At 39.6% G+C, this 26675-nt stretch overlaps 1 protein-coding gene across 3 annotated transcripts; it reads right to left on the reverse strand.

Moving 5' to 3' along the window:
• Positions 1-730: 730 nt before the first annotated feature.
• Positions 731-23927, reverse strand: fli1rs (Fli-1 proto-oncogene, ETS transcription factor-related sequence). 3 transcript variants are annotated; one of them, XM_014412729.3, is made up of 10 exons: positions 23771-23927; positions 15788-15993; positions 13612-13781; positions 9468-9671; positions 8142-8222; positions 3543-3611; positions 3329-3391; positions 2600-2647; positions 2274-2360; positions 731-1782 (listed from the first exon to the last, which is right to left on the reverse strand). In XM_014412729.3, exons 1-10 carry the CDS (start codon positions 23786-23788, stop codon positions 1259-1261), a joined length of 1470 nt encoding a protein of 489 aa, XP_014268215.2. In that variant the 5' UTR covers positions 23789-23927; the 3' UTR covers positions 731-1258. The 3 variants fall into 3 exon arrangements, with proteins under 3 accessions (XP_014268215.2, XP_014268216.2, XP_014268217.2); XM_014412730.4 differs by lacking the exon at positions 23771-23927 and adding an exon at positions 23268-23629; XM_014412731.3 differs by lacking the exon at positions 2274-2360.
• Positions 23928-26675: the final 2748 nt, after the last annotated feature.

A 26675-nucleotide genomic window follows, 5' to 3' on the forward strand; every position in this document is an offset into this window, starting at 1 on the left:
TTTTCACCATGTTGTCATGCATAAGACGGCACGGCGAGAACTTGTGGGGCAGAGTGGTGCAGTGGTCAGCGCTGTCGCCTCGCATCAAGATTGTTGGTTTGAATCGAGCAGCCAGCTGCGCCCTGTTTGCATGTTCTTCTTGTGTCTACATGGTTCTTCATGGTCATGCAGAGATCCTCCCACGGTACAAAAACAAGCAAAGGCATAGCCATCCTAAATTGGTTGAAGGTGTGATTGAATGACCACCCGTCTTGTGTGTGCCCCACTTCTCTCACCCTGTGACAGTTGGGATGGGCCCCTCTTACAGGGTGATAGAGTGGGTGGATGAATGGATGTTATAGTTTTCCCCGAGTCTTGTATACAGTTGGTCTTCTGTTTAGATCCCGAGGAGTTTAAAGCACTTCTACACTGACTGAACATCTCAGACCCAAAGGCTACATCCATCTTTTGTAAATGGCAAAGCTGCATCCAGCTTCTTGTTAGCTTGTTTATTATGAATTAAAAGATTTGCTGTGCTATAATTTAATATAGGACCATCTAAGGTGTCTTGTGCTGCTGTAAGGCGTGTGGGATCTTTGAGGATGTCCTGGGGTCTCTGATGACAGATGGTTTGGGTTTTGTGGGCTGCAGTATGGGACCTTCTTTGGTCAACTTTCCTCCGAGTGGATTGGGTGGTTGTTGTTGTTGTTGTTGCTGTTTTTGTTTTTAACTGTAAACATAAAATCAGATCTTTTTCTTTCCTCATACAGGCGTTATTTATTAGCTTTACATCAAGCATTTGTTTTATTGCTACATGTTAATTCTGTACAATTTCCCTTTTACAAAAAGTCAGGGATAACTGTTTTGACCTGTGAAGTGAAAAGAACAGTTGCAGATCTGTTATGCTACTATGACGTCTGTCTTTACAACAGTCAATATCAAACAAAGTATTTTACAGATGTGTGAAAAAATTCGTAACTGAATAACCATTAATATAGTATATTATGAGTTTATTTATAAAACTCCTGGAAGCATACAATACCAGGGTTAATATACCCTCATGTTTGTCCGTGGTTTTTTTGTTTTTTGTTTTTTTTTTTTGTTTTTGAGACGGAACGTAACAAAGACAACTTAATAATGCCTTTAAAATTTGAATGATGGCGTCATTTCGCCTTCTTTCAACAGAGTTCAGCTCGGTGGCAGGTGAGACGGAGCGTGCTTTGGTGCACTTGGGTTCCTCTCCTGTTTTGTTTGTTTTTCTGTGCAGTTGGCATCATGCTCAGTAGTACGAGCTCAGGTGGGAGTGAGTGGCAGGATGTCTGGTCATGGCTGACCCAGGATAGATGGGGCTGTTGGGTGAGTTCCAGTATGGTGACGGTGGGCCGAAAAAGTTTCCAGGGGAGACGGGCATAGGTGCAGGATGGCCACCCATGAAGTTCATTTTGGGCTGGTGGCTGTGGTAGGTCTGGACATAAGACATCTCATTCTGGTACTTAACAATCCCACCATCTCCTGAGTGGTTCTGGTGTGCCTGCGAGATGCCTTGGAAGTCAAATTTGTAGGCGTAGCGCTTGCCGTGCACCTTAGTCATGATGTTCTTGTCGTAGTAGTAGCGCAGGGCGCGGCTCAGCTTGTCGTAGTTCATGTTTGGCTTGCTCTTGCGCTCACCCCAGCGTTTGGCCACTTCGTCCGGGTCGGTCATCTTGAACTCGCCGTTGGTACCCTCCCAGGTAATGATGCTGGCATTGTTGCTGTCAGACAGAAGCTCCAGAAGGAACTGCCACAGCTGGATCTGCCCTGAGCCTGGGAGGATAAACGCAGGAGAGTTAAGGCACAGAGTTCTGATTTAACAGTGACTGCATGCTCAAAACAAGAAAGGAAACGGTTTGTGCCTATATTTATTTATTTTCAAGGAATACAATCATCAGTGTTTAAAAATGTAAACAGGTCGGCTTTAAAATTAGCATTTAAATTTGTGTAAAGATAAAGGTTTTTTTTTTTTTCTCCAATTTCTAAATGAGTTCTCAAGTCTTGACAGGAAAAAAGTCAAAACACTTTTAGTTTCCAGGATAAGTGAATGAATGAATACAGAGTTAGGGTAACTTGGCTACTTCAGCCTCATAGGATTAAATGCCTCATCATGGATCCATTTGCTCTTGGATAGCTCGTCAGGTTTTCTGAGTGTAACGAGTTCCAAACAAAAGTCAGAATATGCTTTATTTGTTTTCTCAGCAAATGTGACCTTTTCACTGTGTGGCTTGGTTGAAGTGATAGACATCAGGGCAGAAACCTACCCACAGGCCTGTGAGCGCTGGGGTCAGGGAGCTTGTATGCACTTTGTTTGCCTGTTCGGTTCTTGGATGAGTTGAGGGCTTGGCCTTCTGTGAGGAAACAGCAGGGCAAACAGTCATTCTGGTGAGAGGGAAGCCGGATTTTGTCATAGCGTAAAGCGTGATGACACAACAGCTGTTGCTTGGTGTTTACTCCACTTTGGAAAGTAAGTGCATGTGTGCCAGCCCTTGCTTGCTTGCTTGCTTCTCATGATGCCAAAGCAGACAGTGTAAAGGCCTCATTTGTATCGTCCTTGTCTATTTATCTTGATGATGGTTCAGATTCTTACCTGGGTTGGCTAGCCGACTGCTAATGGGTCCTAATGTCTGGTATGGGTCTGTAAAGAAGAAAAGGAATATTACTTTTACACATTGTCACTTTAATATTAATGCTCCAAGATTTAAATGCCCTGAAATGAGTTAAAACACATTTTCTTGCACACATAAGCATAATTCAAGCTGAGATTGAAGAAACGCTCGACCAATCAGAGCTTTGAATGTGGTCTTTTGAGGAGGTTAGTTCAAATGTTCTAACGTGAGCACAATGAAACCTGTCAAACTAATATAATGCCTAAGGGATAAGGGATGTGTGATCAGTTCACCACTTTAGCCACAACCAATATCTGATCGTCTCCAACTGTTAAATGATTGCAGTCAGATTTGTGTTTCAGCAGTTTCTTTGGTGATCCTGTGACCTTTCAGGCCACAAGCTTTGTCTTTCTTTACAATCAAAGTTTAGGTTTGTGCATCAGTTTAATTAAAACTAACAGCATTGTCCCATATTGTGCTTGTGGTGAGTTAACTAAGAAGGAAATAATTGTTAGATGAAGCTCGTTGACTCGATAGACTGAAAACAAACATTTAAAAAGGCACCGATGTCATTTGCATATCATTTTGTGTGACTCCTCATTTTCCCATACTTCCTACAGTGAGGGGTGCAATGAGTTAGAGCCAAAAAAGAAGAAGAAAATGTTAGCAGTAAAGCAGGATCTGCCTAAACATACATGTGGTCTTCGTACCTTGCCCAATCCTTGGAGCAGGCTCTGTAACTCGTGAACTGTGCTGGTGCTCCATTGAAGAACCTAAAAAAAATAAATAAAACTTGTGTATAATGTGTGAAATTGTTTGATTTTTCTGCTGTGTTAAAGCCAGAGAAAATGCAAAACCATTGGGTGTTCTTGCATGAAAAGTTCATCCTTATTATCGGTTTCATATCGTCTTTTTTTTTCATACCTTTAGGCACTGTAGTCATGGTGTTTGTCGGCCAGCTGTTCCTGCGGCTGATTTCATCAAAACTGTTCTCTGTATGAACACAAACACAATGAGGATGAGACCAGACACTGACGAGCATTAAAATCTTTGAAGTGGACATTAAGACGAGTGAGCTATAGTAGGAAGGAAGTTTAGTAAACCGAGACCACAATGATAAGGCTTTGGAGGTCTTGAGATGACCCGTAGTTTCTTGGGAGAGCATTCTTTTGTTCAGACCACCCTTGTTGCCACAAGATTGTGAATTTTGTCCCAGGAGCCGAAGCCATACCCCCTCATTTCCTTTGTCGGTGCAGCTGTTTCCTGTTTGAAACTGGCTGTTGAGTTTGGCCCCAAAACCAACGAGTCCAATGTTGTGCCAAGGAGCCTTTCAGACTTTGGCACTGGGCAACATGGTTCTGAAACTCGGCACATCATTTTTAAATCCTTAAATGTTCTGGTAGTTCAGGCCTCTGTTAAAACCCTGCGCTCATAAGCTTTGATTTCATTCAGGGTTTGGGTAATATGGCACCAATTCACAACAATGGTTCTCTCAAGCAAGGTTAATTTTAGTTAACTAAAACTAAACTCTAAAACTAGATGTAAAACCCCCCCCCAAAATATTTTACTCAACAAAAAAATAGACTTGGAAAATACAACTGAAACAATTTTGTGAACTTGGAAAACTAACGAATGAAACAAAAATATAGAGGACGTTTTATTACTTCGTACTTAAGTCAAATTTAATCACAGTTTGTCTTGGATGTCTACAAAATGTAAGTCAACTGTGTTTTTATTGTAAGACCTGTGCTGACCCTGACATATGCCCTCCACACAATAATAATAAAAACTCAAACTAAAATGAGCAAACCTCCTCTTCAAGCTAGACTTAAGTCTGTTCAGTTCATTTCAGTTTTATTTATATAGTGCCAAATCACAACAACAGTCACCTCAAGGCTTTGTAGTCAAATGAAATGGAAATTGATGAAACAACACAAAACTATAATAACTCTGAACTCAAGGCGAGAACCTCAATAATCAGATGATCGTAGGCGACACAAGTCAAAGGAAGAGACCCCCACCAGAACCCGGCCCCCACAGAGAGGGGCTGTGGGTGATGGAAATGAAAAAATGGAAAAAACCACCAGTTGCATCAAGCAACCTGAAACACAGACTATGACTAATAGCAAACTGTGGCAAACATGAACTACTGCACAGTTGTGCAGTGAGTACTACAAGTTGAATGTCCAGTAACTGAGTGTAGATGCTAATGTGTCCTGATCCACCTCTTACAGAAACACTTTATCAATGCTGAGACACATCAGTACTTATTACAAGCTACTCCCTCCTACACCAGCTGTACAGGAAGCCATCTCAAATGTTTGTGAAGATGTTTCACCTCTGGGTCACTGATCAGTTATTAATCATTTGTTGTCACATGAGCCAAGGTGTAGAAAAAAAGTTACTGTCACCGGGGCCAAGGTGTGAAACATCTCTAAGACATTGCCCCACCATCATGTAATCCAGGGGTGGGGAACTTCAGGCCTCAAGGGCCGGTGTCCTGCAGGTTTTAGACATCGCCCTGAGTCAACACACCTGGATCAGATGATTAGTTCATTACCAGGCCTCTGGAGAACTTCAAGACATGTTGAGGAGGAAATTTAGCCATTTAAATCAGCTGTGTTGGATCAAGGACACATCTAAAATATATATTTTTAATTTAACTCTTGGTTCTGTATGGTATCAGACATCTCTACCCGTGAATACAAAGCCCCACCCAGCTCAGATACTGTTTATGAGCAGCAGCCAATCATAAGTTGTCTTAAAGGAGAAACTGCTACAATGTCTTCTTTCAGATGGAGGATTAAGGGGGCGGATATAGATGCATATAGATTATTTTGAATAGTGATCATACTAAGCTACTTGAATATAGTACAGCAATTAAAGTATGAAACAAAAAAAGCCCAATGGGTTAATTTTGAATCCTCCAATGCTCCAAATAAAATCATACCACAGTATCTGCTATGAATGCTTAAAGTAGCAACGGAGAGGCTGTCCATAATAGTGCTCATGCTCAACAGTTACAGAGTACACCAAGTACAGTTTACTGGTCATGGTAGAAAGCCTAGTTTGAACTACTCTAATTTTTTTTTTAATTATAAATCTTTTAGGTAAGTAGTTTGGTAGTAAGCATGAAAGAAATGAAAGACAGTTATGCTGTTTGTATTATTAGAAAATGTAACCTCAGAGTTCAGGACATGATCTAAATAAGAGTCTGCAGTGAGGTTTAGAGGAAAGACTGCTGTTCACATAAACCTGAAACAAGAAAAGGTTGGAAATCCTGATGTCTCACAATGGTTTCATTTACTGTAGCTGTTTTTTTTTTTTTTTTTTTTGTGTGTGTGTGTGTGTGTGTGTGTGTGTGTGTGTGTGTGTGTGTGTGTGTTTTTATGTTTGTGTGATCAGCAACCTTTAACCCTTTAAGACCTACCATAGAACCAAGCCCGCCAGAGCTTATATTATATTTTTACATGTTGTGGAGCCATTTTTGGGAGCATTTCAAGTTGCTATACATCAATGCAACCATTATAGCCCAAATCTTAATAATATGTCTGCATTAAGTGCATAGTAATTACATAAATTGCAAAAAAGTGCAATAAACTACAAAAAAATTAAATGGTTTTTGTTTTTTAACATATATTTCTAGTTAGAGAAATTTAAGAGGCTTATCCCTCAAAACTGTAAATAGAAAAAAGTTGCACAAAATAGTTTCCCACCACAGGAAATTTATTTTGAGTGTCTTCATAGTTTTATTTCTGAAATACACCAATTTTTATATATTGCAGGAAAAACGAAAATAAATATTATAGTGCAAATTAGCAAAAAAGCTGCATATGCATCAAAATAAACTATTTCCAGCAGTGCAATATGACTTCTAAGCATCCCAGAAACGACACAGAAAGTTAGAAAGTCAAAGAAAACTTTTAAAAACACCAGTATGGGCTCATGAGGCCCTGATGGTAAAAAAAAACTACATTTCCGCGAAAATGACGTCACTTCCTGTTTCGGGCAGTTCATGGCGGACATGCAAAAGTTTGCGCTGACATCTATTCCAATTTAGGAAGTGTTACGAACAGCTGATCGGATCGGCAAAGCCTGTTTCTGGAATATTATGTTTTTGTTGCTGCAAGTGCTTTTATGCAGTTTTTTCAAAGCTATATGTGGAAGGAAACTGTGACCGAGGACAAGCTGATGGCATAAGATGTAAGTACAACTCCTCTGGTTTCATATGCAAAAAAAAAAAAAAAAAAAAATTATTGCGCTAGCTGACGTGGTTGCAGAGCTACCGGATTTAAAAATAGTTACGCAAAACAGAGCGTGCCCGCTAGAAAAATGCAGTGCAGGAGAAAGGAACGTATTGTTTCCCTCTGAAATTTAAGACTAAACACATAAAAATACCCTAAAATCAAATTATTTTGAGGTGCCCATAATTTACTTTAACTACAATACTCGAGTAAACATCCACTGCATTTTAATTAAAAACTGGTTTGTTTTTATCATTTCAGTATCAGTTCTGATGATTGTGATGGTTTTGCTGCAGAAAGTGCAGTGACTCGTGACAGTCTAACAGCCAAGCGTTTTATACATTTCAGTCCTGCACAGTTGTTATCGCGACCTCATTTTGAAGAATGACCACAATATTATGAACTGTTCTATTTTTCAGAACCCTAACATCCTGTATTAAATGGAAATGTACTTTTATAGAAACAATGCATAAAATAAAAATGCACCTCCCTTCAGATTTGGTTTTAATGCAACACTTGGTAAATAACAGTCCCAGTAAACCGAAACCTCAAATTAGAATTTATTTATTAATTTAACACAAGTCAGCTAATCAGCTTCATCTGGACGATGACGGTATAACTGAGTTTAATTACAGTTCACCCCAAAATGAACCTTGCATGACCCCAAGAAATGTCATCCTTTCCTTGTACGTAATGCAACTAATTCACAGTAACTTTGTGGTGCTGAAAGCGGCAAAAACAAAAAATACATCTGAGAACCTAAGCAGCCGTGTGTCTTACCAGAAATCGTGACCAGGTTACTGAAAACCTCCACAAACCTTGTTGTGAGTGGTTTCATGTAGGAACTATTTGTTTCTATCAAACTACACCCGCTAACTGTATCGCAGTGCAGAAGGAAGTGTGTATCTGACACTAGGCCTCGTGCTCGTGACGGAAGGTAAATATTACCAACACTGCCTCTTTGAACTGAACTGAAGTTAGCTAGCTGTGCACAACTTTTGGGTGATGGATGCAGACAGTCGAAAGCAAAATGAATACATTAAAATATATATATTTATATTCAATTCTGAGGTGAAGGGCACCTTTTAGTATATGTGGAATCGGTGGATAACTGAACAACTTTGATGTTAGTGTTGCTAATTATGATTTTTCACTAAGCAACAACACAAAATCCCTCATGTTAGGTATTAAAATATTTGGGACCTCATCACACAAAGAAGCTGATTAGGAGAATGTGTTGTCCTGAAAATGGGTGAAATGTGCCAGAGGTTGATCTCACCTGTTTTCACCTGTCTGGGCGGCTGTTGTTGTGGTGGTGTGTTGTTGGTGGGAGTTGTTGGGTAGGAGAACGTTGGACTACCTGGGGAAAAAAGATTCAAGAATGAAATAAAAATCAATGTTATATTCTTTTAAACAAGCACAGCAGAGTAGAAAGAGTAGTGCCTGTCCTGTGTGTCAGAAGCATAACGTTATAACTGTGGGGTGGGGGTGCTTTGTTTTTCCTGTTGCTTCAACAGACTCGACTTTTTTGTCCAGCCAGTTGAAAAGAATGGACTGTGAATGCCTCGTGAACCAGTAGGATAACTTGAAGGTGAAAACTCAGGCTTTATTTAAAGAAATGAGGATCTATCAAAGACTGAGGTGCCAATTCACCAGAAAAGTTCTGGAAGGATCTGAGAGGACCATTTCCTGTGATACTGAAAGAAATACTTTTACAAACACTGCATCATTTTCTGCAGTAAATTAATCGCCACGGCTGTTTTTGTTTCACTACTTTTTAATCTTTTTTAAATCGGCTTTCGAACATTTAAAACCTCAAACCTTTTCCTGCAACCTTTACTTTGATTTTTGTTAATTCAAAATGTCTGCTTCCCTAACCTCAAGGCTACTAAGCACCCACATTGTCTTCCTCACAGCCCACCCTCAGTGCAACACTGGATGCTGCTGTTCATTTGTCCACCTCTTGTCGAACCAGCTCAGACACGATGACTGCAGTGATTTGCACTCGTCAAACTGCTGCTGCTTCAGTCACAAACACTTGGTAAATTATGTAATGTAGTACGGATCCAAACTCATGGTGACGTACGTGTGTTATGCGAAACACAGGAAACCTGCTTTTGCAAAGAGGAACAGTGGCCACAACGCTCAGTGAAGACCACAAATTTGGTTAACAGAACAACAAACGAGAGCCTGAAGTGACATCATGTTCCTCAAAACAAAAAACATCATGAACTCTTTATTTGCCCCCAATGAATCTGCGTTTCTCTTAACTGCACTGATACCTGGGTGGAGTTTATTTATCAGTAAATCCAATTCTGAGATAACAAACCTCAGGAAAAATATTTAAAAAATCCAAATGCACACTTTCAAAAATGGTTTTTGCTGCAATTCTTTTCCGAGTGTTTAATTTCAGAAGATCTTCATTACACGGACAAAAATGGAAATGCTTCAGTGAGACTGAAGCGAGACTAACGCAGCTGCGTCGGGGAACTGTTAGATCCTCGTGTTCGATGCATTTTTGCCACTTGAAAACCTTTGAAATCTGCGAGACGTGAACAATGTTATCAGCTGCAGAGCAAGATCTCACACATGAAGCCAGCCTTACTCTGCCGGAGGTAATTGAGGTGCGAGAGCAGGATGTCTGCATTGTAGGCCGACGTGAGCCGCATCATGTCGTCTTTGGTCATCTTGCACAGGGCTTTCCCATCAAGCGCTTGGAAAAGCATGACATCCACCTGCTCCAGGACGTACTCCTTGATGGCCCAGTCCAGCCACTGGCGCACGTGGTCCTGCGTCCACACCTCAGGATCTGGAATTGAAGAGAGGCGCTTAGTCATTTATTACACAGACTTTCACTCATGTTTGGCATTTTTTTGAAGAGTTGAACATCCTTTGTGAGGCTGTTCTGCTTTTTGTGTATCAGAAACTTTCAAACAGGAAATTGTAGAAGCTACTTACTGGGGAATTACCATAAATTACTCTGATTAATCTGGTCACTGATTTCCTGTGAAAACACTTCCAGGAGTGGTTAGCTCAAGCAGTAACTTCAGCTTTGATGTGAAGACTTTCACACGAGTTTAAAACCTGGATTTTCTTTAACTCAGCACTGCAGCCTGGATGTGAAGATTAAGATGTTAATTTTTACAAAATTGAAGTTTTACCTTTATGATGTCAGGAAAATTACGTTTTCTAAAATGTCAGGAAGGAATCTTTAAATACCAGCAGTGCTCGCCTGTAATCCTTCACACCATCACATTGGGGGGGATGAAAGAGTCAACGGTCTAAAGAGCACTCAGCACACAGCTAAATACGACCTGTTTGTTTTGGAGGTCATGAAAGTGCTGATTAACACCGGATACTTCTTAGTGATTCTGATAGTGATTGTAAAATAGGTGGTAGGGTGGGAATAACCACACTGTCAAAACAGATAACACACCCCTAACCAGAGAACACGTTTAAATGGGTCCTGCTTATATTTATAGTCATAAAAGTTCATCCAGTGGAGCCATTCAGAGGGTATCTGGTGATCTTTAAAGGGCTGTGAAGTCAACTGAAATTTGAGGCCGGGATTGTTTTTCTTTTTTCTTTTAATAAATCAATAGTCATCTTAAAATTTATGACAACACTTCTGTTATATGTACGTGCATAATTAGGAAAATTACATTTAAAATAAGCTGTTCTTTGGTTTCAGCCATGTGTTTTCTCTTTTTGTTTTTTTCTTCTGACTGTTCAACTGCTTCTCCATCTGCGCTCTTGATTTCCCTGAAGGGCTCAATATTCAGGGAGTAAATAATGACCATAATACTGAGCTGAAAACAGCTTTTTAGAAATATTACAGTGGCTTTGACAAAGCCGTCTATATTTACGTTCATTAAGCATATTTCATGTACGTGGGAGTGTTTTACATTTTTGACATGCATTAGTGTTGTAGTGGCAGCTGGTGGGACTGAAAATGGCCCATCAGCTGTGTGTTCTAAATTATTATGAAGCGCTGAAAGGCTTTGAAACTTATAATAATGAAAAAAGATTTTAATATTCGATTTGCACACAAACTGGGAATAAATGAGAGAAACATTGGTATTGATGGTACCGGTCTGCTATTGGTCAAATTATTATTGTAAAGGTGAAACATTGGTGTGAGTCCAATATTTCATAATCTACATACAATACATGTTAAAAAAAACATTTTTGAGTAAACTCTGATTACACGTTTGTTCGGACATAGAAATATTTTTTTAATCTCACCCCTTTGCCATATGTCATTAGTCAATATTTAATCAGCTTCCTTACTGATATAATCTGCAGAAGTAATAACGAACATATTTCTGATATATATACACCGCATGATGAAATTTCCTAAACTCTAAACTCTACTGTTTTTTTACTCATTCTAGCCTTAAAAGTATTTTTTTTAATCGTGTTGTAGTAATATGCATCTCACAGAGATAGACTTCATCTTGAATATTTCTTTTTGCTCATTTAGATTTTCATTGTCTTTTTTGTTATTGTTTGAGGGATCCAATACATGTTCTTGTTCATTTATATAATGCTGAATATTGTACTCTTTAATTGTATCCTGTGTGCTAAGAGCCTAACATGTTTTTAAGCTCAAGTCAGTGGCAGCTTCAGCTTGGCTTGGTGTTGATCTGTTAAAATATACCTGGTCCGATTCAGGAAGCTCATTTCCAGCAGCAAACAATGACTGTGTGCTGTGAACTGGCTGTGATGTTGGACGGCAGCTTCAGCTCTGAGCGGACGTTATCCTGCCCTTTAGCTCCTGATTGTTCTGATCAACACGTGTTGCTGTGATGCAACATCCGTGTATTATAAGGCAGAATAACTCTGTGATGGTGACTCACGGATGATTTTTACATTAATTTTAAAATCATCCACCTCACCTGCCAGCTGAAACGTGCACTGAAACATGCTGTCTGTTTAACGAGTCTCTGGGGATGACAAAATCAGGGAAGCTGTGACAGAGGAAGAATTTAGATGACTGGACCCGTGATTCATAGCAGCGATAAAAGGGACAGCAAACTGAACTACTCAGCTAGAAATGACACATCGGCGTGTTTAATCCAGTTTGTGCATGGGCGACTTTTTTCCTCTGCAAACAGAGAGATCGGTGCATTTTTCACATCGCTCAGCTGAAACAAACTTGCATCGACACCACGACTTATAAAAACGATACACTGAATTAGTCGCAGCGACACATCCTTCCTGTTTTGTCATGTTCACATTCGTCTGATGAGTATCAGCCTTGTGTGTATTAAATATTAGGGCTGGTGTTGTTCTGTACTCTCAGAAGATCAACAGATGTGAAAAGCAGCCGGTGGCTACGACATCAGTCTCATTCATTTCAGATTTTTTTTAATACCTTTCAAATGTGTACTTTTTAAAGATAGATACTGTTGCTGTAGAAGAATGTGAAGTAAATATTTGTTTATTTATTGTTGGAGCTTTTTATTCGTTATTTTTATTATTTTGAAATTTGTTGTTGGTTGACTTATATTTTTCGTTATAAGTTTTATTTGTAGGTCAATACTTGTTTCATTTTTTGCTTTGTTTTGTTGTTTATCTTGTTAAGTCAGCCAGGAAGAACAGTAGGGCCATTTTCTGCAAGTAAAGGGACTGGTATAGGACCAGCATGCACTGGGGTGGGCCTATGGTTTTTTACCAGAGCAGGAGAAGCAGCTGGAAGCAGCAAAAATGGATCTTTGTTTATTGCTTGCCAAACTGGATAAATAAATCATAAAAAGCAACTTTCAAGTTCTGGATATTGGACTTCTTTTGCCTTACAAAATCTTACCGCAGTGCAGCAGTGGCTTGTTGATTTTAAATCGTTGGATGTTTGGTTGGACAAACATTTATTATTAGCTTTATAGCGATATAGATTTACTAACAGGTATGAAAGCTGCTGAAATATGCCTGCATGTTCCTGCTGATTAATATACCATAAAAACCATGTTGTACACAGTTTCTTGCTATAAAAGCACAGCAAATAGGAGCTTTGCAGTCTAATACTACCAGCTGTTTGAGTTACATTACACTATTATAATAATCTTCATGTGATCTCCTGATGTATATTACAGTGAAATCTGTGTATTACATACCTGCTTCGTTGCAATTCTGCATTAAAATAAAAAGTAAAATAAAGTGAGAGTAAATGAACTTCTATGGCAGAAGTGCTCAGTTAATTATTTAAAGCATCCCTTGAGATAAATTCCTGTGATGTATTAATGTGGTGCACACATATTTATGTGATTTCTTAGGTTTGCTTTGAGTTTAAAAAATAATTCATTTCAAAGAATATTTAAATACTGTGTTTTCAGACGTAGCTGCTGGTTATTTATGTATTTTCATTACAGTCCTGAAAAAGGAAGCGAGCTGATTAAAACTGAAAATGTTGAAGCCTGCTCATCAGGTCTGTTCTTGCTTGTTCTCTCTTTTGTTAATATCACAGTCCTGAGCGTTAATTTTGCACTTTAGACTTCACACTTTTTTTGAAAGCCTGATGTCACCTTGTGCCACAACTGCTAGAAACCTGCTATTGTTTATCTGTTGTGCTCCGGGGCTCTTGGGGCTCTTTTAAGAGACGAATAATTACACGCACATGCCCGTCTCTGATTCAGTTAGTACTGATGTTGCACAAGCCCAGGCTGTGCCGGCTGTTGGGAAACCGTCTCGTGATGGGGACAGTGATGCATCATGGCGGCTGAGCGCCAGCTCATGTGAGTGGCTCAGCTCACCTGCTGGCACGATGACCCTCTTCTCCTCAGTGGCACTGCTGGGTGGGGTGGTGGCCTGGGGGCTGACGCGGGGCTCCGTGTACGAGGAGGCCTGGTACTGCATCGAGGCCCCTTCATTGCTCATGTGTCTGGAACGCTTGGTGACGCTGCAATCCACTGGGGACTCGCGACTACGACAAAAGGAAAAGAGAGGCTTTAGTCAGCATCTGAGGAGCAATTTCAGTCTTCTAAATGTCTCGGGAATATATCAATTACTCTCCACAGTCAAATTATGAAGAGAGAAAAATCTGTGACAATAGACTGGATGCAGTTTCAGTCAGCTACATTTCCTCTCAGAGTTTTTGCTAGTCTGTATATGACAGGAGGTAAATTTAGTCAAACTGTTTCTCTGCAACAATTTCCACTGAAATGACCTGTCAGGAGTAGGTGGCGTGCATCACTAATTTAACCCAGTTTTCACCACATAGACAGTTTTTGCATAAAAATAGAAGTTGTTAGAAAATACTTGCACTCAGTAGCGCTGATCTAGAATTAAAAGCCCTACTTAAATAACGGTGCAGAAATGGTATGAGCAGAGTGTACTACACTTAAATATAGAAAGCAGATGTAAATGTGTCAAGGTTAAAAATCATATTTGTATTTGTGAATGTAACTTGTTGAAGTCATTTTTCATGTTATTCTTGTTTGATTTATTTTGTTTAAAAGCTTCAGAGTTGAAGGAGGTTCCAGAATATTTCACCGACTTGGGATTTTACTTCAAATTCAAAGTCCAGCTGAAATCTTGCTGATCATAGAATCCCAGTAAACACAATACAGGCACTTGTATCTGGTAGTTTTGGTAGGAGCAAAACTTTTGAGCTTTACCCGAAGTGTTTTGCACGTTCTGTATTTATACAGTTCTTTTATTGAAGCGGTAATATTTACCGTCACATTAGATGGTCAAAGTTGTGAAAGTTGGTTGCTAAACTGGCAACCATCTCCATATCAGCACTGTTAACCTGCTGGTCCTGTTGAGAATGACTCACTACGTCAGGCTTCATGCAGCCACTTGCTTCATGCGGTCTGAAACAATCAGTTTTGGTTAGCTACCTCGCCATTAATGGGATTGCAGTGTGATTGGGTGCCTATCACAAACACAAGGTAAGAACAGAAAGAAGACGTGGCTTCTGTGCTTAAAGCCTGAGCTTGTGTGCCTTAATAATGATTTCTGACATCATACTGAGCCAAAGAAATCTGTAAAACTAAGCATTTAGAGTAGTCTGAGCTTTCAGTGCAAAGGGATTACTTGTGCTGCAATAAGTTAACTTTTTAAAAAAGTCCATTTGAATTAAAGGATTTCTATTAAAAATGGACATAAATCCCTGTCAATTAGATTTAACATGCAACAAATAGGAAAAGAAAGACTTAAAAAAAATACACTGACTTTACTAAATGAAAAAGCTGTTCAAGCCTTGTTAGGATATCTTATTAGATCTACACAGAGCCTTATGCAAATGTGGAAAAATGCTTTTAAAAAGTTCTACAAGATTTTTCTTTTTTCAGTCTAAGTAGCAAAAGTAGAAGTACTTATTCATTCAAATGCCAGCTGTGATGGATGTCACATTTGAAATGAATAGAACGGCAACAGTCTAATAGTGTTTATGTCTCACAGTGGGAGGTGGATGCTGATAAACAGCCTACGTTTGAGTAGTTTAGCGGTTTCTGACTGAAGAAGCGGGGACAGAAAAACAAACAAACCAAACAACTGATTTGTATTTTACGTCTGTGTTTTCAAATGAATCTGTGAGGTGCTCACAACATTGATATCTCAGAAGCCAAAAGTTTTGGAAAGTATATGCTTAATGTTTTTTGTGTGTTTCATGTTTTATTACGTAGCTGCGGAGTGTAAACGCAGCGCAGTATAAAGTGAGCAGCGTGTTCAGGTGGACCACAATAATGCAGGAAATTAAAATATTGAACATAGGGACCCAAATTTCCATCACAGCCAGCCCACGCTTTGTAGCGATGGTGGGGGGGAAATGAACAAAGCCGTGATCACAATCAGAGGCGGGAATCTGGGAAGTGAACGATAAACAAATATTTTTAGTATGTGGAAAACCCGACATACCAACGTGGACTCGAGTCAGATAATACGGGAACCCGCGCTCTCCTGTGGCCTCGGCGTGCCGTGACTCACCTGGTGCCATTGACGTGTTGTTCTCTCTTCCCAGCACTTGGTGCTCCTGGCCCCACCCACTCCGGCTCAGTGGGCTCGGGGCTCTGCTTGTTTGTCTGGCTGAACCCGCCGGGCGACGTCATCTCGGTCTTCATGTGCATGGCCGGGGCTGCGGGGTAGGTTGGCTCGAATATGGGCTGATCCTCACTCACCACGGACAGCGCTTCCTGTTCAACAGAACCGCGGGTCAGTGTCTGCCGGGTCACAACCTGTGGAAACTGCTTTTTCAAAACACTTATTTTTATCCACCGAAACGAGCAGGAGCTGATTGTAGCAGCAGCATTGAAGCTTTAATGCTAAAATGTTTTCTGCTTGTATGAAACCAGATTGAATTAATCACATCCAGGATTTGGAATCAGGAAATAATATCGCGTATTTCAAGTATATTAATTCATGCTGCCATGAAGTGTTAAATCTGTGTCACAAATATAGAGTTTAAGAAGAAGGTTAAGTGATCTTCACTGAATACGAATTAATTTCATTGTTTACGAAATGTTACTCAAACAGCAGGAAGTAATGAATTTGTTGGCGACTATTTTCGCCAGTGGATTAATGCACGTTAGTGAGCAACAGGATGATGTATGTGTGACTGAGTCAAAACAAACTAGTCCCCCAGTCAAGGGTTCTTAATAGTTTTTGGACAACAATGGCAGAGAGGAAACATATATATCAGATCAGATACCTGCTGCGAGGAAGCACATTTCTATTTTTGGAAACTTGCTCAACAAAGGGAAAAATGGCTTCCAACAGAAGTTCGATGGTTGAGAATCAGCAAACATCACAAAGCAACAAATTAATGCCGATGTCAGTTAATATGGGCTGAATACGTTGTGAAGTCTCGTTTTAATATTTAATTTGATTTCTTGTGGATGAAACGTGTAATCAGTTTGTTTTTGTTCACTTTTATTCAAACTCAGTTAAATTCACGACTGCATTACACACTTTTAGAGTTGCACTCAGTGGCTACACCGATAAACTGCTTCTGAATGTGTTTTAGACATTTACCATTATATTTGGTTCAATCCATTTTGTAAAATAAACGATCTAATTTTTTTTTTTTTTAAATAAATTAACTGCTTCTAAACCCAGTTTGGGAGTCTGGGTTCCTGGGTATTATTGTAGATTTGTTACCGATACTTCACTTAAAATAGTTGCTAACATGGGATTTGGTCTTTATATAATTAAAAGATGTGCAAAATTCTGACCCAAAAAACCAAAAACAAAATGATGGGTTTTTAGGATCCGATAAAGAAATGCTAAGTGGCACAAAATAGACGAATCCGCGTTGAAACATAACTGTCTGGTTGGAAGGTTGAATTCAGTCAGATGAACTATTTTTGATGAACTGTGCAGGAATGGAAGTAATTACACAAGAAACCAGGAAAACTGTCAACTTTAAAATGTTGAAAATCTTTTTTTGTTTTTGTTTTTTTGTTTATGTTGCAAAATGTATGTTTATGTTGTGGTGTGTTGTCTAGATTGTCATTGTTTTATTTATGTTTAAAAGTGTTTAATTTGTTAATTTTGATAACATTGCAGATTATTTTCCTTTGATTTTGTAAAAGCAAAATAATCCCTGATTGTGTTTTCATGTATTTCTTGAAGGCCTCAAGACGAGAACTTGAATGACAAATTTCAAGAAAAAGTATTTTTAGAAAGCCCTAAAAAAAGGTAATCATGTCGATATAATGGAGCATATTTTTGAAAACAGAAGCACATGAAAATCTGTCAATCAAACATATTGCAGTTTTCCTGAACTTCAACTGTCTGGCTGAAATTCCCTTTGTAAGAGGCCAGATTTGGGCCCTGGGCTGAGTTTGAAGGATTCAACTCTTCTCTGCACGATAAAGAATTCCCCTGTGACTGTTTAAAACTTTAAATGCATGTTTAACGTAAAAAGCTACAGGAGGTTATGAAACCACTACAATGAGGAGCGAAATGAACTGTGAAAGCAGCCAGGAGGCTGTCTAATCATAAAGAACATCAGTAACCTTAACCACAGTTTTATTTTGCCGTTAGGATCGGGGTTGCAGGGAGGGGGAGGGGTGTTAGCTCAAGGTGGAGTCTAATTGAGATTTAAGTCCGTCTTCCTGTGCTCAGTGCCCAAAATGTGGCCTCAAAACCGCTCGAAGATGGCACTTTCATCCCACGTACTCAGGAGGCCAGAGACCGGACCCGTTGTTCTGTCTGCTGCTCAAATTAAGTGCGTGCATGTGTGATGCGACCACGGCCATCTAAGTGGGTGCAAGTGCATGTTTGTTTAGAGGAGCTGAGCATTGTCTTTGGGCCTTGTACGTCAGTGCCGTGCTTTTTCAGTGGCCTACAGGAAACCAGGCCGCCATGTGCACAGGAACCTTTTGGCACAGGCCAAGGGAGAGGAAATGGTGGAGGAGGGGGTGCATAGTGTAAAAATGTGGGTCATTTTAAAGCTGGAAAACAACCCTTAAAGGCCTGTGGTCAGGAGAGGAGAGGGGTGGACGGAAAGAAGAGTATGAGCCTTGATTGAAGTGCCGCCATCACATTGTTTTTCATTTGTGCGTGTGTGTGTTGTTTTGTTTGTTTGTTTGTTTTTAGCTCAATTGTTGCCTGAGCACTGTGAACCACATCTTAATGCATGGCACACAATTCGGCATTTCCTTCATGCTGCAGACAAACTCCTACAGAAGTCAGCTACTGCTTCTGCTGCGTGGAGCGTTTGCTGCTGTGTAATGGATACGCCCTTTTTCTAGAAGAAGGTTACGTTTTCATTTCACTCCAACCCACGATTACACAAAAAAGTTGCTCAAGATTTTAAAGACACAATTGTTACGAAAAATATTGAACACTGCACTACTGTCAAAATCATAGACTGTATGTAAAAGATGGATGTCAGCACCTACTGGTTTGTGGACTCCTTGCTTTGTTGAAGCCTCAGATTTAGGTTTCAAAATGTGAGTCGTTGGAAACATTTGAGCCAAAAGTGGCCATATTTGGATGACGGATGGCAGTGTTACATAAAAACACAGACACCTGCTGACTAGTGTTAATGTGCCCAAATTCAATGCTAATACTCGCCTCCTCTAAACTAATTAACTAATGAGGTGAGAAGCTGCACTATAGGACCATCCAGACTTCTTGGATGGTCCTATATTACAAATGGCTACAAAGCAGGTGTCAGTATATCAGATAACTGATTTAGAAAATTCTTCAGAAAGCACCAACACCAAATATACAACTGCCGGGTCTATTTCTCTGACTCATATTACTGGAGATGAAGCCAGTGACTACAGTCACCAACAAAGTAGGATGGCCTCATAATGCCACGTGATAAAAATCTACACAGATGAGAACCCCCTCCGCCAAGTATAGTCACTGTGAACACACAAATACGATTCAGGGGTGCGTTTTTTCTTTCTACTGTAAACATGTTTATTTGTGCTGTAAAGTTGGAGATTTTAACTTGGGACTCTCAGCTTCAGGCTGCTGTTTGATCAAAATTCATGCAGATGGTTACTTCAGATGAATATCTGTCATTTTAAAAAAAACTGCCTACAATACCCATAATGCAACATGAACGCTGACACTTTTGTAAACTACCATCTAATATTGTTTTTATTTCGAGTTTGCAGTTTTTTTTCTTGTCACGCTTAATGTAGCCGAACCAAAACCTTATTCACACTTTGTTTACAGGAATACTTCCGCATATGAAAGACCAGCAACAGAGTCTGACGCATGTAATGCTGTAAATGTAGGGCTCTGTGTGTGTGTGTGTTGTATGTTTGAGAAGTGGTTAGCAGGACTGCATGTTGTGCTTTGTTCTCCATCTCTTTGCTTTCTTTTACTTCTGTTGTCCTCGTGTTGTCAGTTTGTCTTCTCACACTCCGGGGCCTTTACTCTGTGCAGAAGTGAAACAGTCAACTGAAGGCGGGATAAAACTCGCTGCTGACAGCAAATTCTCACGAGAATGCGTGATAGTAGGCAGTTGTGAGCCGTAGCTGAAGATTGTATCTTTTTTTGTTGCTTTGTTTAGTTTTTTAATTTTATTTAGAGCTCAAAATTCAAGCTGATATTATCGTCACTTGCAGTTTCTCATCCAAACGTTTGCTCTTTGGCACAGTGAGCTCAGTGAAAAGCTCATGCACACTCCCGCTCTTTCTTTATCTGTTTCTTTCTGCTCTTTCCCTCTCTCTTCATCTCCTCTGCTCACTGATACAAATATACCAAACTGCGGCCTGACCGCCGATGCCACAACTGACTTCCTGTTGAGAGCGTTTCAGGCTGTTGCTCAGTGACACAAAACTGCTTTTAAAAACATGACCTTCTTGAAACTGAGGCCGCCTTGTGCCTCGATGTCCTAAAATTTACGCCGCTGCTGCTCACTTTGATAGCACGCACTTTCCACTTTGAGTGAGCGCACAAACACGAAGTCCTGCATGGAAACTTTTGACATGGCTGTCAGCAGCTTTGCAGGTTGCATCAGTGCAGTCTTGCCCAAGCCAGCAACTAAAAGCGTGCTCACAGGAGGCCTGTCGAGATGGGGATCTTTATTCATCTTTGTATAAATTTGTATAAGATTCATAGTTTATCCACATTTAACCATGAATCCAAATGCCTTATATTCCAAGACTCACTTTAATAACTCTACCTGCAAAAGTCATTTTTCAGTAGCACACGAGAAGGCCATTGCAACAGAGCCTGAATCAGATAACGTTAGGTAGTAGTCTGTTATGAATCACACACGAAGGGTGTTGGTGTTCAAAGACTCTTAGTTTTTACTGCCAAGACCTTTTCATTTAAAGGAAATTTCCCCTTAAATATATCCTGCTGCATGTACTATTCTACATGTATTTGTACTGCTAAAGTTCACCTGTAACCAGGGCTGCAACCAAAAACTACCATTTAGGTATCCTACAATCTAATGAATATGTCCTGGTTAATAATTTGATCTATAAACAAACAAACAAAAATTGTAGAAATTCCTGTGTAAGCCTTAAAATGCTACAAACGGGTAACAAATTAAAGGAAACCAACATAAAAGGTCTTAGTGAGCCAGACTAACCTAAATGAAATGATTCTGCAGTCTGAAGCATTTAGTGGAAGGATGAAACACCGGTTTTCCAATTATTTCTGTATTTGTTGTGTGGCAATATTAGGGAAGACTGCGGTCTAACAAAACTGTTAAGGTGGGCTGAGATTTGGTTACTCTGAAACAATTATGATTCACATCATTTTCATTCTCTTCAAACCATTCACCTTTCACCCTCACTCCCTGGATAAGCAGTGTTATCCTTAAATAGGAGAAAAATATTTCATAAACAACTTTATATAGATTTACAGTGGCTCTTTACCACTGAGGGGATCATTTGACCCAAAACATGCTTGCAACACAGCATAACAAAATCACCACATCCCCTAACCATAGAGGTAGAAGGTCATTGGTTCTACTTTTTAAAGGGGAGGGAAAACTGTCAGTTCCCCAGTTTGGAATCTAGGTGCACTAAAAACAAAAAGTAGCCCTTTTAGATGAATTTACTGTTGTTCATTTAATTCGTAGTTTCCAGCAGGTTGCCAAATGGTTAGCAAGACAACTAGAAAATATTTGTGTAACAATTTTATTTTAAAGATATGTCTTTTATCTGGCTCACTGCATAAATGTTCCATAACTCTACCTCTACGCAATATTTAATAAAACAATACACTGTATGAAGGGGTTAAAGGCCAAAAAGGTTGGTAAGCCACTAACCCTAAGCTGGAACAAAGGATGTGGTTAACAACTTGCAAGAAGCAGTTACATGATTAAAATCTGTTTTATATTTAGTCGTTTATGACGCCCCTCAAGGCTTATCTTGGGCTGAAGAAGCGGATTGGGTGATATATGTTGATGCCTGCATTATCTTGCCTTCAGTAAAATATGCTGCATGCAGCCTGACAAATAACCTGGATTGATATTTGAATAAATAATAGTGCAGCGCAAACAGGACTTCCACATATCCATCTCAAACGCTGGTATTTTAATGAGAAACATTGTATTTTGGTGATTTCTGAGTTCCTCTTTCCCCCCCTCGGTGTTTTTATTTATAGAGACTAAAAGTCTTAAAGCTTAACTGAGCTCCTGCTTACATAAGAGTCTGATTTCGGGTTATTTAAGTTTAATTTAAATAATAATAAAAAAAACACCTACATTTGTGTTTAAGTGCAGCCCACGCATGAGGTGTCTGCTGCAGTAAAAGACCAGAGATCACGTTGTGCAAAGGCACAGCCCTTTGTCCTCGCCATGTCTGAAGCAACAAGTGGCAGAAAGGAGAAGTAAAAGTTGAGCTGATTTTGCAAAGGCTCGAGCAGCTGCGCTTTGTGCTGCACAAACAACGGTGCGGTTTTCACAGCTCGGATCCTGACAGCACGCAGGCCTCTGCAGGCCGCAAACTCGGGGCCAGGCCTCTCTGCTCCAGCTCCCTGTCAGCGAGGGAGCGGGCAGCGCGGCTACGACAACGCAACGCCTCACTCTGTCCACTTTGTTTCTGTCTTTCAGAGCCTTTGTTGCCTTTTTGACTTTTTTTTCTGGTCCAGGGAGCGGAAATGTGTGCGGAAAGTCTGAGGTTTGAGACAGGAAGCCTGCTGCGTTCAGATAACGACACCTGACAAGTGCTCCCGTTTGCTGCTATAAATTATTCTTAAAATAACCTCAAACACAATCGACAGCTACAGAGTACAAGAGAATAAGCATCTGGATAATTATATAAAAATAACAAAGAATCCCAAAGAGTCTCCCGACACTGAAACTACAAACTAAAAAGAATAAAAAAAAAAAAAAAAAACTCGTCATAAAGGATGTTAATAATAATTTAAGGTTTACTTTTAGTATGGCTTCATTTTGCCCCTTTTTTGTACTAGCCCTTTAATTGCTGTCCTTTTCATAACGAGAAACCACGTATCTCGGTCATGTTTAGCGCCTAAAAACAGCTGCACATACAAATGCATGTTAGAAACAACCCGAGAAATCAGCGAATAATGACTTCCTGCATCCGAGGAACGCTTTTTCTTGCAAAAAAGGTTTTGCAGCCGTAATGAAATTTTAAAGGAATTCGTTATAGTAATTAATTTTGAACTAATTAAAAATGTCAATATTAAAATAGCGTCGAAATTAAGAATTGTGATCGTGCATACTGCAAAAATCACAGTACAGAATTATATACATGCATATAAAGGCCCAGTGTTGCATACAGGCGCAATTTAATAGAAACCGAGCGTGAATTGGGTCACTTGAGTGCACAATCGGATTAAAATAATTGCATTTTCCCCTCGTTGCGCAACAGTCGGCGCTAATTTCGGTAAAAAGTTCGTTTTCTCTCTGACACAGAGGCCTTTATTTCAGCTTCTCTTAGAAGATAAGACATCGAAACAATTAACGGTCCTCAGGAGACGATAAACAGCTGTAGCTGTAATAGTGTGGAATGTGAAATACCAGTCATCTGATGGAAATGGATCCTCCTGCTCCAATTCGATCCATGACGCCTTCGAGGACACCTGCCTTACGCGCACCGAGAAAGTCCAGCATCCCTTTCATCTACTTCATCTTCGTTAAAGAAACAAAAGCGTTTATGAAAGCGATCGGTGGTCAGTAATTTGCCTTATGCTTGTCGTTAATTGTGGGTCCGTGAATAATGCAGGAAGAGCTCGACGAAATTACGAAAAAAGTCGAAAGGCGTGCGTTTGGAAATCCTCTTTTACGCGTATAACCGGCCACCAATTAGTGTTTTTATCTGAGTGTAAAGATGTAGTGGTTAGTTGTGTTATTATAGAGCCGACATACAACCACGAACGGGAAGGAAGAGGAAATTTTGTACAAGAAGGAAAGAGTGGGGAGCTCGCATCACCGCCTTGACTCTCTCACTCAGCAGACTCACGGTGTGGGTGGCCGCCTGTCATCTTCAACACGGGCGTTAAAAAAACGGCGCAAACACCTACCTTTATCGAACAGTCCATTGCAGCAGCAGCCTCGCGGTCTTTGTCATTTAGTCGTTTTGTGATTGTTTCAGTTAATTTAGCTCCTAACCTCACTTCAAATCGTGCACGGCTGCATTGGCTCTATGGCGCAAACCATTGCAGTTACAATTTTTGCTCACAGACCATAAACCGGATGGCAAGTTTTTTTCTCCCCCCCCCCCTCTCTCTCACCCGCTCTCTCTCTCTCTCTCTCTCTCTCTCTCTCTTTCACACTCTAAATTGGGAAGTGAAGTCACTCTCAACACTGAAAGCAGTAAAGTCACTTCTCATGAAACCAACACGTCCTGCTTAGAAGGAAAAACAAAAAAGCTTTATTAGATTCATAAGAAGTCAAAGCATCAACACACTGTCTGAAGCGCGCGAGGCTTAGCATCACCTCGACAGAGCAGAGATGTGACTGAATATATATATTTGTCAAATACAACTAGCCTCTGTGATTTTAGTCCCAGCGGCTTTAAATGGTTAACAGCCAGACTTCACACTATTTGCATGTAATTTGATTACAAAAATATTCTTATTGGGTAATAGGTGCCCACGATTTAGAACAACTTACTACACAACATTAGAAATAGAGTCTAGTAAATTTGTGTTTTTAAGCGCTATTAAAGGAAAATCACAAAATCTCCTAGAAATAAAACTCCTGTTTGTGTGTTTGAGTATGTTTCATTCAGTCCCACGTTGTACTGAAGCCATTATTTTGTTTAGATTTTTTTTCCACTGATCTTGTGAATATTTAGACAACCTGACTATATGAACATATGAAGGCCATTTTTAGCCTGTAGTCATAGGACAGGCTGAAGTTCATCACTGCACACCCTACACTCCACACGTTTCAGCGCCCACGATGGTGTAAATCCAACAATAACTGAAACTACACACAGAGTTCCATAAATAACTGCAACTTTTAATCTTTATTCCTGTGATAAATATCAAACATTCCCTGAGAGTAGGACATATGAGATCAATTAATCCTCATATTTTGAAAATAAGGTTTTATTATTAACAGCAGTTATGTTGTACTTGGCGAGCACTGGTTCCTTTTTTAAAAATATGTATTTTCTTAAAAAAAAAAAATCAAGCAAAGCACGTGTCTCGTTGTAAACAGCTGGCTCAGCCTGAAATTGTGTGTCTGTTGTTGTCATTTGGTTTCATTTCACAGTAGATGTAGGTGTGTATCATGACTAATAAACTAATAAACTCCTCATGTGAAAAATTGCTTTTCCTTGGCTGTTTACACTTAAGGAAACCCACTGAAAAAGATTCATTTAGAAAAAGCAGAAAGTAAAACTGGCCTTTTTGTGCCTGTGGAGAAGATAAATAATTCACCGTTACTTCACCAACAGGGAAGCACCTACCAGTCATAAAAGTGTATTTTTGGACTCTACTGTCTCTAAGCCTCCCTTTCTCTCTCCTATTTTTCTTTCACAAGTAAAGTTAACATTAAAAGTATATTTCTAGCAGTAGCTCGGCGTTGTAGGTGATTGAGCTCTTCAATTATTTCATTTGGTTTGGGATTGCAGTGTGCAGCAGTTTTTTAAACTTCCTGTCAGACTCCCACCTGATTGCATTTGAAGTGCAAACAGACAGTTATGGGATATTAACCTTTCACATATATTATGAACCTGTAGCAGATTAAGGGCCATTATGTTAACAAGCTCTTGTCTCATTTTGGTGGCAGATGTTAGTGTTGAGTGATGGATTTGGGGCACAGGCCTCTTTTTTTTTTAAGTGTTTTGAAATTGCTGCATAGGTGCCCACATGAACACTAATGTATTCAAAAGTCCACCTGCAGCTTAGATGAGACTTCCACAATTTGCATCGTGCAGCAGATGGTCGTCTTGTTTCCCTCCTGAGCTGCAGTGAAGTCATGCTACCATAAAGAGAAGATATTGCTCAGAAAATGTAGACACATCTCCCTGGTGTGAAGAGTAAGTTTTCCAATAAGAAGTACTGCAGCCCCATGCTCACCTCCCCACTTATAAGAGAAGGAAAGATTATATCACAAAAAAACCCCTGTTTGTGTTCTTTTTGTCACTTTAAAAAAAATCTTCAACTTCCTGCATGTTCATAAAGATCGTAACGTTTTGAAAAACGCGTCTGACCTTTAGAAGATCTACATTCAGTGGGGAAAAAAGAGCTGTTCATGGTGGCAGTTAGTGCTTTGACAGAGTGCATCAGCACGGTGCAGTTCATGAAATTTACAGGCCCTCTTAATAAGAGGTTCCTGTTTCATTCAGGACTGCTGTAGAAAATGTGGCCCTTGGCTCGTTAACTAAGGAACTTTTGGATTTTTATGAAACATAAAAGATATATTTTTAATTAGTCCACTTTTATCCTTCGGGGCTTCTGGGGAAAATATATTTTAGCCACACAGTAACAGTCACAAATCACCAAACAAAGTTTTTAAAGTAAAACTGAAAAACTTACCAGCAGGGGAAAGGTGAGATAAGATAGCACTTTATTGATGCCCTGCTGGGAGGATTAGATGTTACAGCAGCACAAAAAAATAAACTGGCTGTAAAGATAAAGGGATTAGAGCAGGTAAAACTACTCTGCCATCACAATTCAAAAAGTACTGTGCAATCCAAAGCCCCACATAACCGCATGACGTAACTGTAGGTTAGTAAATACACGCAAAACACGATTATATTCAACAAGATGAAATTCATGTTTCTGCTGCTTTAAGAACTAAATGAACTAAATGTGTGTGTGTGTGTGTGTGTGTGTGTGTGTTTTAATAAATGTTGTCTTTATAAATGTGTACCATACACAACACTGAGAACTTGTGATAATCAGGATATTTAAAATGAAATATCAATATTTTCTTAATAATGCCTACATGATAGTAAAAAGCAGGATTTCTTTT

Source organism: Maylandia zebra, linkage group LG11, assembly GCF_041146795.1.
Source record: "Maylandia zebra isolate NMK-2024a linkage group LG11, Mzebra_GT3a, whole genome shotgun sequence".
In the NCBI taxonomy this organism is placed as follows: Eukaryota; Metazoa; Chordata; class Actinopteri; order Cichliformes; family Cichlidae; genus Maylandia; species Maylandia zebra.

What these genes read in the sequence shown, in the direction of transcription:
- fli1rs (XM_014412729.3), bottom strand. An exon ending in GCCCAGACAGGTGAAAACAG is followed by an intron (nt 3,612 to 8,141) that starts GTGAGATCAACC and finishes GTGTTCATACAG; the next exon opens with AGAACAGTTTTGATGAAATC. An exon ending in CAGTCGGCTAGCCAACCCAG is followed by an intron (nt 2,361 to 2,599) that starts GTAAGAATCTGA and finishes GTTTCCTCACAG; the next exon opens with AAGGCCAAGCCCTCAACTCA.